The following is a 12,815-nucleotide window of genomic DNA, read 5'->3' as shown; positions in this document are numbered from 1 at the left end:
CTAAGGTCAGTATCACTACATTTCATCTAAACCTGACTGAAAAGGAGCAAAGACGATAATTAACTACTAACTATATCCGTTCTTATAGAGTAAATATTTCATCTACAAAAAAAATACTTGAGAAAGGGTTAAAGTCATGTTACACAGCTCCTGAAGAATGTTCTTCAGAGTAAATACTTTATTTCTACATATATTAATATCTTATATAGCTATAGTTGAAAGATTATATAACATCAAAACTCCAAAATTTAATTTTCAGTTGGCAGAAAGGTGGGCACATTTTTTAAAAACTATGATAACAAATCTTTCCTTTAGGAACTGAAGGATAATTCAGGAGGTAGGCACTTGAACCAGTAAGATCCAGATTAGGGACAGAGGTTATCATTTTAATGACACAATGGCTCAGCGGGCCTCTGTGTGCCTGTGATGCACAGAAGGGTTGGATGTTCAGAAAGAGCACTAAGAAGCCACGCACAGACAATACAGGAAATCTCACTTCAAACAGGAAAATCAAAGGATGCAGAAGTAGACAAATGATGTATTACAGCCTGGAAATATTCTGGAATAAACAGATAGCAGTGGCACACCAAGAAGGGCAGAGGACTGAGAGTGGTTTGCCTCAGTGAAGAGGAATATTTTATCACTGATTTTGTTCAGAATTGCTAGCATGTGGTAACAACAAAAAGTAACCACTTTCAGTCTATTTCATTATTATCTTTAAATCATCTACAGACAGTGCATCCCTTTGTTGCCTGCACCTAGGGGGGCACTCTGCCACTGCCCACCCCCGCCCCCTTGGTACACCACTGACAGACAGAGACATCTAAAATGCCCCGTTCTACACTATCCCTGTGTAAAAGACTACTTGTTTAAACTACATCACTAGAAAGAGCTTTCCCAAAAGAGGGAGGAAAGAAATCAGACTTCATAATTATTTTCTCTACTGTACTTAAAACTACCCTAAGTGGTTTAAGTATATTATATATGAACATAAAAATTTAAACACTGGCTTAAAAATCAGTTTGTATTCATCTAATATACATATTTTAATAATAAAAAAAAATTTACAATAAAAAGAAAATGCAGCATTATCTTAGCATAATTAACTCTATGGGGAAAAATGCCCTTTAGCCATAGATTTTATTCTTTTAGAGATCATAAAAAAGGTCAGAGCTCAAAAGTAGTAATAGTTTTTCCCTAAGTTGTCTCCGCCCGTAAAGCTGAAATTTATTTTCAGCTTCATAAAGAGCCAAAGGCTTTGTCTTATTTCTGTTCTTTAAATCCATTGTGTGTAAATAAAATATTCTAATTCTATTAAAAGTAAGGTTTGCATAAGGAAAAAAGTTCTTTCAACCAAATTTCTAATGTATTATTGGTCCTAGTCTAAATGCTTTCTAGGTGTGAGAAGTGGAGATAAAATAACTACCATTAAACGTATTTCAAGATTTACTGAAGACAGATAAAAGAACTAGCAACTATGACACCAGACTACCTGATTTGAATGCACTAAACGCAGAGAGGCTTGGGAAGAATATCTGCACAAGGGGCAGATCGGCTCCTCCTCAAAGTCTACAGGGTTTTGACCTATGTGCACACGTGCTTAGAGACCAAACCATCACTTCCAGCATTGTGTTTATAATTACTTGAAATGAAGGTGCTGTTATAAACCTTCAAACAGTCTCTACCTTTACAAAGAAGAGAACAACAGAAGCACAGTGTAATTATGCAATAAGGGAAATGTGAGGTTTAAATAATTTAAATCTATAAAGATTTAACGAACAACACACAATTTAATGAACACTTTAATGCTAGATGGGTAAAAAAAAAGGGCAAAAACTATTCTGCCATGTAAAATAACAACAAGAAAGCCAATTTCTGAAGTTTCTAAATTCTTAAAAATTTAATGTGCCTTAACATGGCAAGGTTTCTCAATAATGTACTCAATTATGATTAGTAAAGGCTTATTGGCCAAAGACTGCTACTATACAGTAGGGTTTAAAATAGAAGCAGATACTGGTCCGGGCCCCTGGCTGAGTGGTTAAGTTCCCGCACTCCACTGTGGCGGCCCAGGGTGTCGCCGGTTCGGATCCTGGGTGTGGACATGGCACCGCTTGTCAGGCCATGCTGAGGCAGTGTCCCACATGCCACAACTAGAAGGACCCACAACTAAAAATACATAACAATGTACGAAGGGGCTTTGGGAGACAAAGGAAAAATAAAATCTTCAAAAAAAAAAAAAAGTAGATTGAATTAACATCTCCTCTTCCAATATGTAACTAAGTATGAAGTAAGCTTCAAAAGTTTTTTTTTACAAGATATTCATAAATAGATCAATTTCTAGAGTTTGCCTGGCATCTAATAATCAATGTAAAGCAAGGAAATGCTTTATTTACAGACTTCAAAGGAAACAAAAGCTTAGGAAAACTAATGTGCCCTCTTTCACCTGTTCAGTAAACACCAGCTGGTGTGCGTCAGAGAAGCAGGATGCGTTCCTCGGAAAGCTCAAGGCTAGGCTGTTTTGAGACTGTTCCCTCCATAAGGTTTGCAGGCCTATACAGCACTGATATTTAGACACAACTAGAAAACCACAACCAGAAATGCATCTTTCTAGCTTAAACCTAACTACATATCAACTTACCAGATCCCTGTGCAACACCCAGTTAGCATGCAGGTAGTGAATCCCATCCAGGATCTGATACAAAAGTGACTTCACCATCCCCCGAGGTAACTGAACTGGCTTCTTGTTTGCTTTAGAAGCTCTGTGAAACTTGATTATATGCTGAAAGAAAGAAAAGTATCACCAGAAGCTTAAAAAAGAAAAGAGGGAAGGAAAATTTGACATATAATATTTTCTTAACTGGAAAAGAAACACTCAGGGATTGCCAAAGATAATGAAAATAATTTCACGTTCTGCTGCAGAACATTAAAATTTCCTAAGAACTGGAGCTAAAATTTAATTTCCTAAGCATATGATGGTAACTCAGAAAATTAATTATTACAAGAGAGGAGTAGAAAATAATGTGTTTCATTTTTAAAGTATAATTAAAAATTACTTTCAGAGTATACTTGACCCCTGTTTATCTGGTGGAAATTTTCAAGAACAGAATCTTATTTATTCTGTTGTGATTAAATTGGAAAAAAACCCAGAACAAATTTGGAGATACTTCTGGCTGGCTAACAGCATAGATGTGATACCTATTTATGATATATAAGTTACAAAGAAAGCAAATGGGGAAATATTTCAATAAAATACACACAAGCACAAAGAAATAACATGTTAATGACCAGTTCACACTGGAAAAACTTAGAAATATGAAAGATTCACATGAGAAAAAAACAGCCTTGTACCATCTATCAAAGTTTTTTAGGTATAGTGTTAGTGGCCATTCAGTAAAACACAATACCACTTTATAAATAGAAAAATCACTTTATAAATAAATGTACCTCAACAGAAACAAGATCCAATGTTTCAAACTCTCTTGACAGGTTTCTTCATTTTAATTAAAGCACTCAAACTGCAAGAAAATCTAGAAGTCAGCTGCAGTCAACTCTGCTGTGTGCACAACTACGCATAAGACTGGCACCTAATATGCACAAGAGCAGACTCCTGACCAATATTTGCGAGTGAATATTAAGCGTACTCTTGAAATTAGTAAAGATAATTAAAACAAGAATGAGACATTTAACATTATAGGTTAACATTTTTACTTCCTATTTTCTTATTATATAGAGAGTAGAACATGGATAAAGAATAATCAATGATTAATGAGTTAAGGAGTTTTACTTTCCAAAGAAAAAATACACAGCTAAGGCAAGCTGCTAGGAAAGTAAAGTGTATCAGTCAGAGCATAAGTAGTACAATTAATCTATATTTTATTAGCAGCATTGCATCATTTTAATTTTCTTCTCACTTTTCAAAATATTTAAGAACAGGCAAACAAAACAGAGCTAAAACAACTCTTAATAATCTAGAATGTTTTGTTACCTATCATAAGAAATGATGTGACAATCAAGTCTGTTCACCTTAAGAAGAGCCAGTGGCTCTCAGAGTTTAATAAAAATAGATTAAAATACATCATTTTCTGATTTTGGTTAAAACCTGCCAGCGTAAGAATGAAAGGAACAAATATGTAGGGGAGGTAAGAGAATCAATCAATGACATATACATTTCTTTAATTAACATTTTCATCAGGGTATTACAAGTTATTTTTTTAACAATATTTTATAACTACAAAAAACTACAGTTGTAGAATTTCTTACCTCCATTTTTATTCCAGGGCTATCAAACAAATATTTGGTATGCATACCATAAAATTTCACCAAAACCTAAGTAATTTTTCAAAATGACTCTTTTTACTGCAACTGTTTTGTCACCTTCTGCTGCCTTACTCCAGCTAATTCATTTCAATATTCCAAATGAAGTAAGAAAATAAAATGCATAAAGCAGTAGCTTTCAGTAAATTGAATTATCATTTGGTTTTGATTAAAATGAACACTGAAAGTACTTATTTGCTTAAATGAGCATTAATAAGATGATGATAAACTCAGTGACGACTATCTATACACATCTGGCAACATCACATGTAAAATTTGTGAAACTATAATTATTATGTCTATATGTAAAATTAAATATTACATATCAGCCTGCTAAAAATCATATTGAATATAATATTATCTCCTATGTGGAACTATATTTTATTACAAATTATGTTTATAAGTTAGCTTGGAAAATTTCTCATCAATGTGCATTGTATGATTTCAAGTTAGGCTTGAGTATGATGAGCATTCAATTCAATATTGGCCATTCTGATTTAACAAAATTTTATTAATAGAATCCAATTTCATTTGATTAGATTTCCTTTAAAAGAACAGAAGCTAACAAAGAAAGAAAAAATATTTACAACCAGCATGGACTTTGGACAATAAAACAGAGAGAGAAAATTTCACATGTTTATTTTCTGTTTGAAAACAATTCCTTTCAGATAACTTATAAAATAATTTGAATCAAGTCACATTTAGTCACAGAAAATAGGAATCTAGAGTGAAAATATTTCTTATAAATCTGAAAGCATAAGAAATTTGCAAAGTTTCAATTTCTTAAATCTATTAAATTAAAATTATGTAAATAAGGTTAATTCTGGAAATTAGCAAAAGAGTTTGAAACTATTTTACTATTTTCAGAAAGCAAATTTACTTTAAAACAGTTTTACTGGAATTTGTGCTAGTTTTATTTCAAATTTTGTATTTTCATTTACAAACTATGTTGGAATGAAAAATGTAAATTATTTTGAAGATTTTTAAAATTGAGCCAGGATATTATGACCACTTGGATATATGTCTTCTCTTGTATTTATCTCAATAAATGCACAGCCATGCTAATTTAGTAAATATAGACCAGTATGCAAACACAGTGAAATGTATAAAAACCTCATTGTCTATTAAATATCAGAAAAAATATAGCTCACAGTAGTGAAGTAGTTGTCAATGAATTAACTCAACGTAATATTGGTTTTTTGTTTAGTTGTTTTGTTTTTAAAATTGTAATCTGCTAACGTTCTTTACAGAAGACTGATCAGGATATAAGCTTTCTGAGTATGTTTCAAAATTATTTTGGCTACCCTGTTATAGATTTTCATTATATATATCAGAAAGTCTTATCCCCAAGATGGCATTTCAGATTTGTAAAAAACCTAACTGTTACATTTCACAAAGGAGTAAATTTTATAATTACCCAAGACTTTCATAAACACCAATTTTCAAAAAATCTGTCAGTAAATGCAAAATACTGAGGCAGCTGTTTGTATTTCAGCTATTTAGACAAGATAAGTTGAAATTCTTGGTTTATAATAATTTTTATCAAGACAGCATCATTGTTTTCATTATAGTAGCTAAACTAATAAGCTGTAATTACTTGACTTTGAGAATCTTCAAATATTTAGTTGGGTCTGGGCATCTAATAATATTCTTAGCAGAGATCAAACATAAAATAACTAAAAATCACAAAGATACTGGGATCTATTTTCATGACAATTTTCTTCTGTAGGAGAGCTCTCTTCCACAAAGAATTCTTCCTATATAAGAAAAGACCCAATTCAAGCAAGTAAAATATTGAATTTCTGCTGATGAAAATAAGAAATACATTGGAAAACTGAATATCAATTGTGAATGATATCCAATAAGATTAACAACAGTTTCCTGCATTTATACAGTGCACTTAGTTTACAGAGCTTTTCAAATACAAAATTGTTCTTCAGAAAAATCCTGTAAAAGAAGCAGGAAAAGAATTACATTTTACAGATGAGGGAAACTACAGCTTCAGAGTCATTAAGAAACTTGCCTAACGTTATAGGACAAATAACAGAACCATTAGATCTTGGTCTCATCTTCCAAATACAACACATTTGTCTCCCTTCACGGGGACAGATATCACCTTCTCATTTTAATACCACAGAATAAAAGCAAATATGCTGCTTTTAAATTTTATAACAAAACAGTTATTACAGTTACTTTTTTATTTTGTCAAAAATCTATAGCTATGAAACAATAATGAAGTGTTTATAAGCTTCAGATTTTACAGTTTTCTGTACTATGTTACAAAAGTCAAACTGATAAGATCAAAACGTAACAATACAAAACAAAACACTCTAGCCTTGGCAATTCATCAGTCACATTCTATGAGGTTACTTTTATTTTAAAAATGTAAATCGCATGGTAAAGTGAGCTCCTAAAATTGTTTTCAGTCATTCTTAACAATCCCTGACTGACACCAGTCTACCAGCAATTCACCTTACCCAGAGGTCATGTTCCGCGTAGTCAAACAGAAGCCATACTTTCCTATCAGCATGAGACAGAAACACCTTTTGAAGAGAGATGACATTTGGATGCTTAAGCTCTCGAAGTAACTGCAAAAGAAAGGAGATCCATTTGTTTATGGAAAAAAAGAATCTGTACCATAAAAATAAGGTTTAAAAAAACCAACACCATTTGTAATTCAAAGGCAATACAAAAACCTAATGGTATTCAATCCTTAAAATCGAATAAGTACCCACACAATTTTGAGAGGTCCATATAGGTGCTTCAGTAACAAATGAGGAAAAATCTGTGAGGAAAGATACAACTGAGTAAATCTGTCTATTTTGTTATTATTGTTTAGTTGGTTTTTTGTTTTTTTCAATTGTGGTAAAACATATATAACATACAAATTACCATTTTAACAATTTTTAAGTATACAATTCAGTAGCACTAAGTACACTCACAATGTTATGCAACCATCACCACTATCGATAACTTTTTCATTATCCTAAACAGAAACTCTGTACCCATTAAACAATAATTCCCTATTTCCCTCTCCCTCTCAGCCCCTGGTATCTTCCATTCTACTTCCTATCTCTATGAATTTGCCTATTCTAGGTACTCTAAGTGAATAGAATCACACAATATTTGTCCTTTTGTGTCTGGTTTATTTCACTTAGCATAATGTCTTTAAGATTTATTCATGTTGTAGCACATACTAGAATGTCATTCCTTTTTTATGGCTGAATACATCAATCATTATATGTATATACCACATTTTGTTTATTCATTCATCTGCTGATGGACACAGGTTGATTCCACGATTTGGCTCCTGTGAATAACGCTGCTATGAACATTGGTGTACAGGTACCTAACTCCCTGCTTTCAGTTCCTTGGTTGTATACCTAGGGAGTGGAATTGCTGAATCATATGATAAATCTATGTTTAACTTTTTGAGGAACCACCAAACTGATTTTAACAGCAGCTGAAGCATTTTACATTCCCATCAGCAATATATGAGAGTTCCAATTTCTCCACATCCTCACCAACACTTATTTTCCTTTTTTAAAAAAAATTTCTAACAGCTATATCCTAATAGGGGTGAAGCAGTATCTCATTGTGATTTTGATTTGCATTTTCCTAATGACTAATGATATTGAGCATCTTTTCATGTGCTTATAGGTCATTTGTATATCTTCTTTGCAAAAATGTCTATTGAAGTCTTTCGCCTATTTTTGAATGGGCTTTTTTTGGTTGTTGACTTGTAATTCTTTATATAGCACGCTGCCTGGCACCTGGTAGGCACTCACTAAATATTTGGTGAATATATGAATAAATTAATTTATGAATAAACAAAATACACAAACTAAAGAGCATCATACAACACACTCTTTGGCTTCTCATTTGTGGACCTAAGATCACTGCTTTCACCGTAAAAACAATCCACTTCTTTAAAAAATCCAATTCTATTTTTTAAAAATCTATCTGCTTAGTCAGACATGAAATCTTCAAGAGTAATGATTTTACTAGTGAGTAAGGACTTTTATTAGTAAGTAGTAAGTAAGAGTACAGCCAGCCCTGGTGGTCTAGTGGTTAAGATTTGGCACTCTCACAGCCGTAGCCTGGGTTCGTTCCCCGGTCAGGGTAGCACATCACCCACCTGTCTGTCGGTTGTCATACTGTGGCGGCTGAGTGTTGCTGTGATGCTGAAAGCTATGCCATTGCTATGTGAAATAACAGCAGGGTCACCCACGGTGGGCAGATTTTAGCGGAGCTTCTAGAGAAGATTCTGGCCACCCACTTCCGAAAAATAAACATTGGCCGTGAAAATCCTACGAATAGCAGCGGAGCATTGGCTGATACAGCGCTGGAAGGTGAGGATGGTGCAAAAAAGACTGGGCAGGGTTCCACTCTGCTGCCCACAAGGTCGCTAGGAGTTAGAATCGACTCAAGGGCACCAACAACAACAAAGTACCAGTAAGGGTTGTGGACTGAACTGTGTTCTGCCAAAATTCATAGCTGAAGCCCTAATCCCCAGTAAGCACCTCAGACCATGACTGGAGACTGTGACTGGAGATAGGCCTTTAAAGAGGCAATTAAGTTAAAATGAGATCCTTAGGATAGGCCCTAATCCATTCCGAATGGTGACCTTACAAAAAGAGATTAGGAAACACAAAGGGTCAACCCTGTAAAGAGGTCACAAGAGGGTGGCCATCTGCAAACCAAGAAGAGAAGTCTCAGAGGAAACCAATTCTGCAGGCACCATCATCTTGGACTTATAGCCTCCAGCAGTGAGAAAACAGTTTTTGTTGTATAAGCCACCTAGTCTGTCGTATTTTGTTACGGCAGCCTTGGCAAACTAATACAGTACAGTCATGCACAGAATAGTGACGTTTTGGTCAATGAGGAACTGCACATACAACGCTGGTCCCATAAGATTAGTACAACACAGCCTCGTTGTGTACTAGGTTATATCATCTTGGTTTGTGTAAATGCACTCTATGATGTTCACATAACGATGAACTCGCCTAACGGCACATTTCTCAGAATGTATCCCTGTTGTTAAGTGATGCATGACTGTAAATAACTATTACTATTAAGTAAAACACTCTATGTTGAGTGGTTTTTTTGGGAGACTTATCAGGAGATGGGTCACTGTGGGATTGGAGATGGAATGAGAGTCTCAGCGGGGAATTACCTCTAAGTAAATATTTATACTGAAGTACTTCCAAAAGACCAGGGAGCTATGCTACATTTAGCAAGGCTAACATTTACCAAATGCCTACTACATGCCAGGCACTGTGGTTGATGCTTCACTAGGTCCTGGGACACAAAATGAGCTAAAACCTTCTGCTGAAATCCTCCAGCAGGAGACAAATGCAAGTAAGCAGACAATTCTCTAATATCGTGTCTGCAGTGGTGGTAACTAAAATTTATTGAGAGTAGTTAATATTCACCCAGAGTTTATTGTGTATGAAGAAGTGTTCTAAGCTCCTCACAATAAACCCTATGAGATACTATTTTTACCATTTTACCAATGAGTAAACTAAACCACAGGGAAATTAAGTAACTTTCTTTGGGTCCTTCAAGCTAGTTATGTGGTAAAGCCAGAAGGAGGGCTAAGGTAATCTGGCGGGGGTCATTTTTTTTTTTTTCTAATTGGACTGTTTGTTTTTTTGTTATTGAGTTGTATGAGTTCTTTTTATATGTTGGATATTATCTCCTTATCAGCTACACGATCTGCAAATATCTTCTCCCAATTGTTAGGTTGTCTTTTTGTTTTGTTGATGGTTTCCTTTGCTGTGCAGAAGCTTTCCTTTTTTTTTCTGAGGAAGATTAGCCCTGAGCTAACTACTGCCAATCCTCCTCTTTGTGCTGAGGAAGACTGGCCCTGAGCTAACACCCATGCCCATCTTCCTCTACTTTATTTGTGGGATGCCTATCACAGCATGGCTTTTGCCAAGCGGTGCCATGTCTGTGCCCGGGATCCGAACCAGCGAACCCTGGGCCACTGAGAAGCAGAAAGTACTAACTTAACCACTGCACCAATGGGCCAGCCCCTGGCTAGGGTCTTAACTGCTACATGCAGTAGTGAGGGGTTGGTGCTCTGAGACTGGGAGCACTCCAGAGTTGTCATATCTGATGAACAGAAATTCAGCATTTCATCTCATACAGAGCATGTTGATGCTTATTTCTTAACCTTTTACAAATCATTTTTTGCCTTTTTAAAGATTTTATGTTAAAAAATTTTTAAAGGAAAGATTTAAACAAATTTATACAATGCGTTCCATCACAGAAACCACCTAAGTTTTTCTAATTCTACTGGTAACAAAATCTCACAATTTCCTGAAAACTACAATCACTGGTAGAAATGCAAATGTTTTACTATTGGTAACAAAATGATCATCATCAACTGAATTCATTCCAATTGTGCCATACAATATTACACTTAATCTGAACTCTGAAAGTACAAATAAATTTTTTAAAATATTGATTTCTAATATTAAAATTTTACAACATAGCAAAAATACTAAATTCTAAATTTATGTGATAAGTGTGATGATAGTTGAGTTGAAATTACCGTAAAAGCATAGGGAAAATTATTCCAGTTTTTTTTAACCTGTGGAGAGTTTTTTTCAATTGAATTCTGCAAATTGCTAAGAAAAACTGAGATGCCTAGGTTAAAGTAGATGTGAGCTTTAAAAGCAGAGTCTGCAGCTTTATCTCCGCTCCCCCAGCCCCCCTAGGCCAACTGCGCAGCAGCCTCCTAGAATACGCATGGTACCATGAAGCACTAGGCTAAAGGGATTCCAGCTCACAGGAAATCCTGGAAATACAAAACAAACCATTTACAACACAATGAGGATAAGATATGCAGTGCTCTTAACTTTAATAGAAATCCTCAGAGTTTCTTCCTCCCTCCCTTTTACAATTATTTACTGAGCAAAGGCGATGTGTCAGACCTAGTACACACTGGAGGAGAAATGAATTGCAGTGGGGGTAGGAACAACAAATAGAAAATAAGCAAACACACACACAAAAAGAAACTCTTTGTAATTATAATTTGTAGTAAGTGCTTTAAAAGAAACAAACTGGGTGCAGATCACAAGAGAATAACGGAGGCGAGTGGTGGGGACACAGGACTTCTCAGAGGAAGATTTAATAAATGGAAGGGAGAGAGGTGTGGTAAGACTTGCCAGAAGGATTTTTTTTTCTTTAATTATGGAAATGTTTTTAAAAGTAAATAAAATGGAATAGTAAAACAAACCCCTGTGCCCTGTACCATCATCCACTCCCAGCCTGTCTCATTTCATCTATTTGTATTCACAACCACCCCTCTTTCCTCACCCTGGATTACAGTGGCATAACCTGGTTTTACCATGCTTCACTTTATTGCACTTTGCACATACAGCAGGTTTTTTTGCTTGTTTTTGTTTTTTAAAGATTGGCACCTGAGCTAACATCTGTTGCCAATCTTGTTTTTTTTTCCTCCTTCTCCCCAAAGCCCCCCAGTGCATAGTTGTATATTCTAGCTGTAGGTTCTTCTGGCTCTGCTATGTGGGACACAGCCTCAGCATGGACTAATGAGCAGTGCTAGGTTTGCATCAGGGATCTGAACCCGTGAACCCCTGAGCCACTGAAGCAGAGCCCGAGAACTTAATCACTACCCCACTGGGCCAGCCCCAATAAAGTACTTTTTAACTAAGGTATGTACATTGTTTCTTTAGACATAATGCTATTGCATACTTATTAGACTATAGTACAGTGTAAACATAACTTTTATATGCACTGGGAACCCAAAAAATTCCTGTGACTCACTTCATTGTGATATTCACTTTACTGCTGTGGTCTAGAACTGAACTCGCAATATCTCCGAGGTATTCCTGTATTTTCAAGTAAATCCCAAACCTCACATGATTTCAACTATAAATATTTCAGTATGTATCTCTAAAATAGAGGATCTCTTTTCTCTGACAATAATGGAAATAAATTAGTAATCAACAACAATAAATTATCTAGAAGGCTTCACATATTTAAAAATTAAACAATATATTTCTAAATACCCATAAAAAAGGAAGAAGAAAAATCACCAGGAGAATTGAAAATATTTTGTATTAAATGACAATTAAAACACAACGAAACAAAATTTCTAGAATGCAAGCAAAACACAGCTTAGAGGGAAATTCATGGTTTTAATTGCTTGTACTAGAAAAGAATAGTTTAAAAACATCAATGCCCTAAGGTTCTAACTTAAGAAGATTAAAAAAATGTAAGCCAAAAATAAGTAGAAGGAGGGGGCTGCCCTGTGGCCGAGTGGTTAAGTTCCCATGCTCCACTTCGGCGGCTCGGGTTTTGCCAGTTCCGATCCTGGGTGGTGGCATGGCACCACTCACCAAGCCACGCTGAGGCAGCGTCCCACGGTAGCACAACCAGAGGCGCTCACAACTAGAATATACAACTATGTACTGGGGGGCTTTGGGGAGAAGAAGAAGGAGGGGAAAAAAAGAAGATTAGCAACAGTT

At 35.2% G+C, this 12,815-nt stretch overlaps 1 protein-coding gene across 20 annotated transcripts in view; it reads right to left on the bottom strand.

Moving 5' to 3' along the window:
- Positions 1 to 12,815, bottom strand: part of CDK8 (cyclin dependent kinase 8) — a 124,969-nt gene that overhangs the window by 46,582 nt on the left and 65,572 nt on the right. For 16 of the 20 annotated variants that reach the window (XM_023621420.2, XM_023621421.2, XM_023621422.2 and 13 more), the window contains 2 exons: positions 6,792 to 6,902; positions 2,639 to 2,779 (listed from right to left, as the gene is read on the bottom strand). In XM_023621420.2, the coding sequence (XP_023477188.1) occupies positions 2,639 to 2,779; positions 6,792 to 6,902 (252 nt within the window). Of the gene's footprint in view, positions 1 to 2,638; positions 2,780 to 3,444; positions 3,516 to 6,791; positions 6,903 to 12,815 lie in introns of all 20 variants that reach the window. The other 4 variants (XM_070240158.1, XM_023621427.2, XM_070240162.1 and 1 more) reach the window with 1 other exon arrangement.

Source organism: Equus caballus, chromosome 17 (assembly GCF_041296265.1).
Source record: "Equus caballus isolate H_3958 breed thoroughbred chromosome 17, TB-T2T, whole genome shotgun sequence".
Classification (NCBI taxonomy): Eukaryota; Metazoa; Chordata; class Mammalia; order Perissodactyla; family Equidae; genus Equus; species Equus caballus.
The sequence above is the reverse complement of the archived record's forward strand: the minus strand, read 5'-3'. Positions and strand labels throughout refer to the sequence as shown.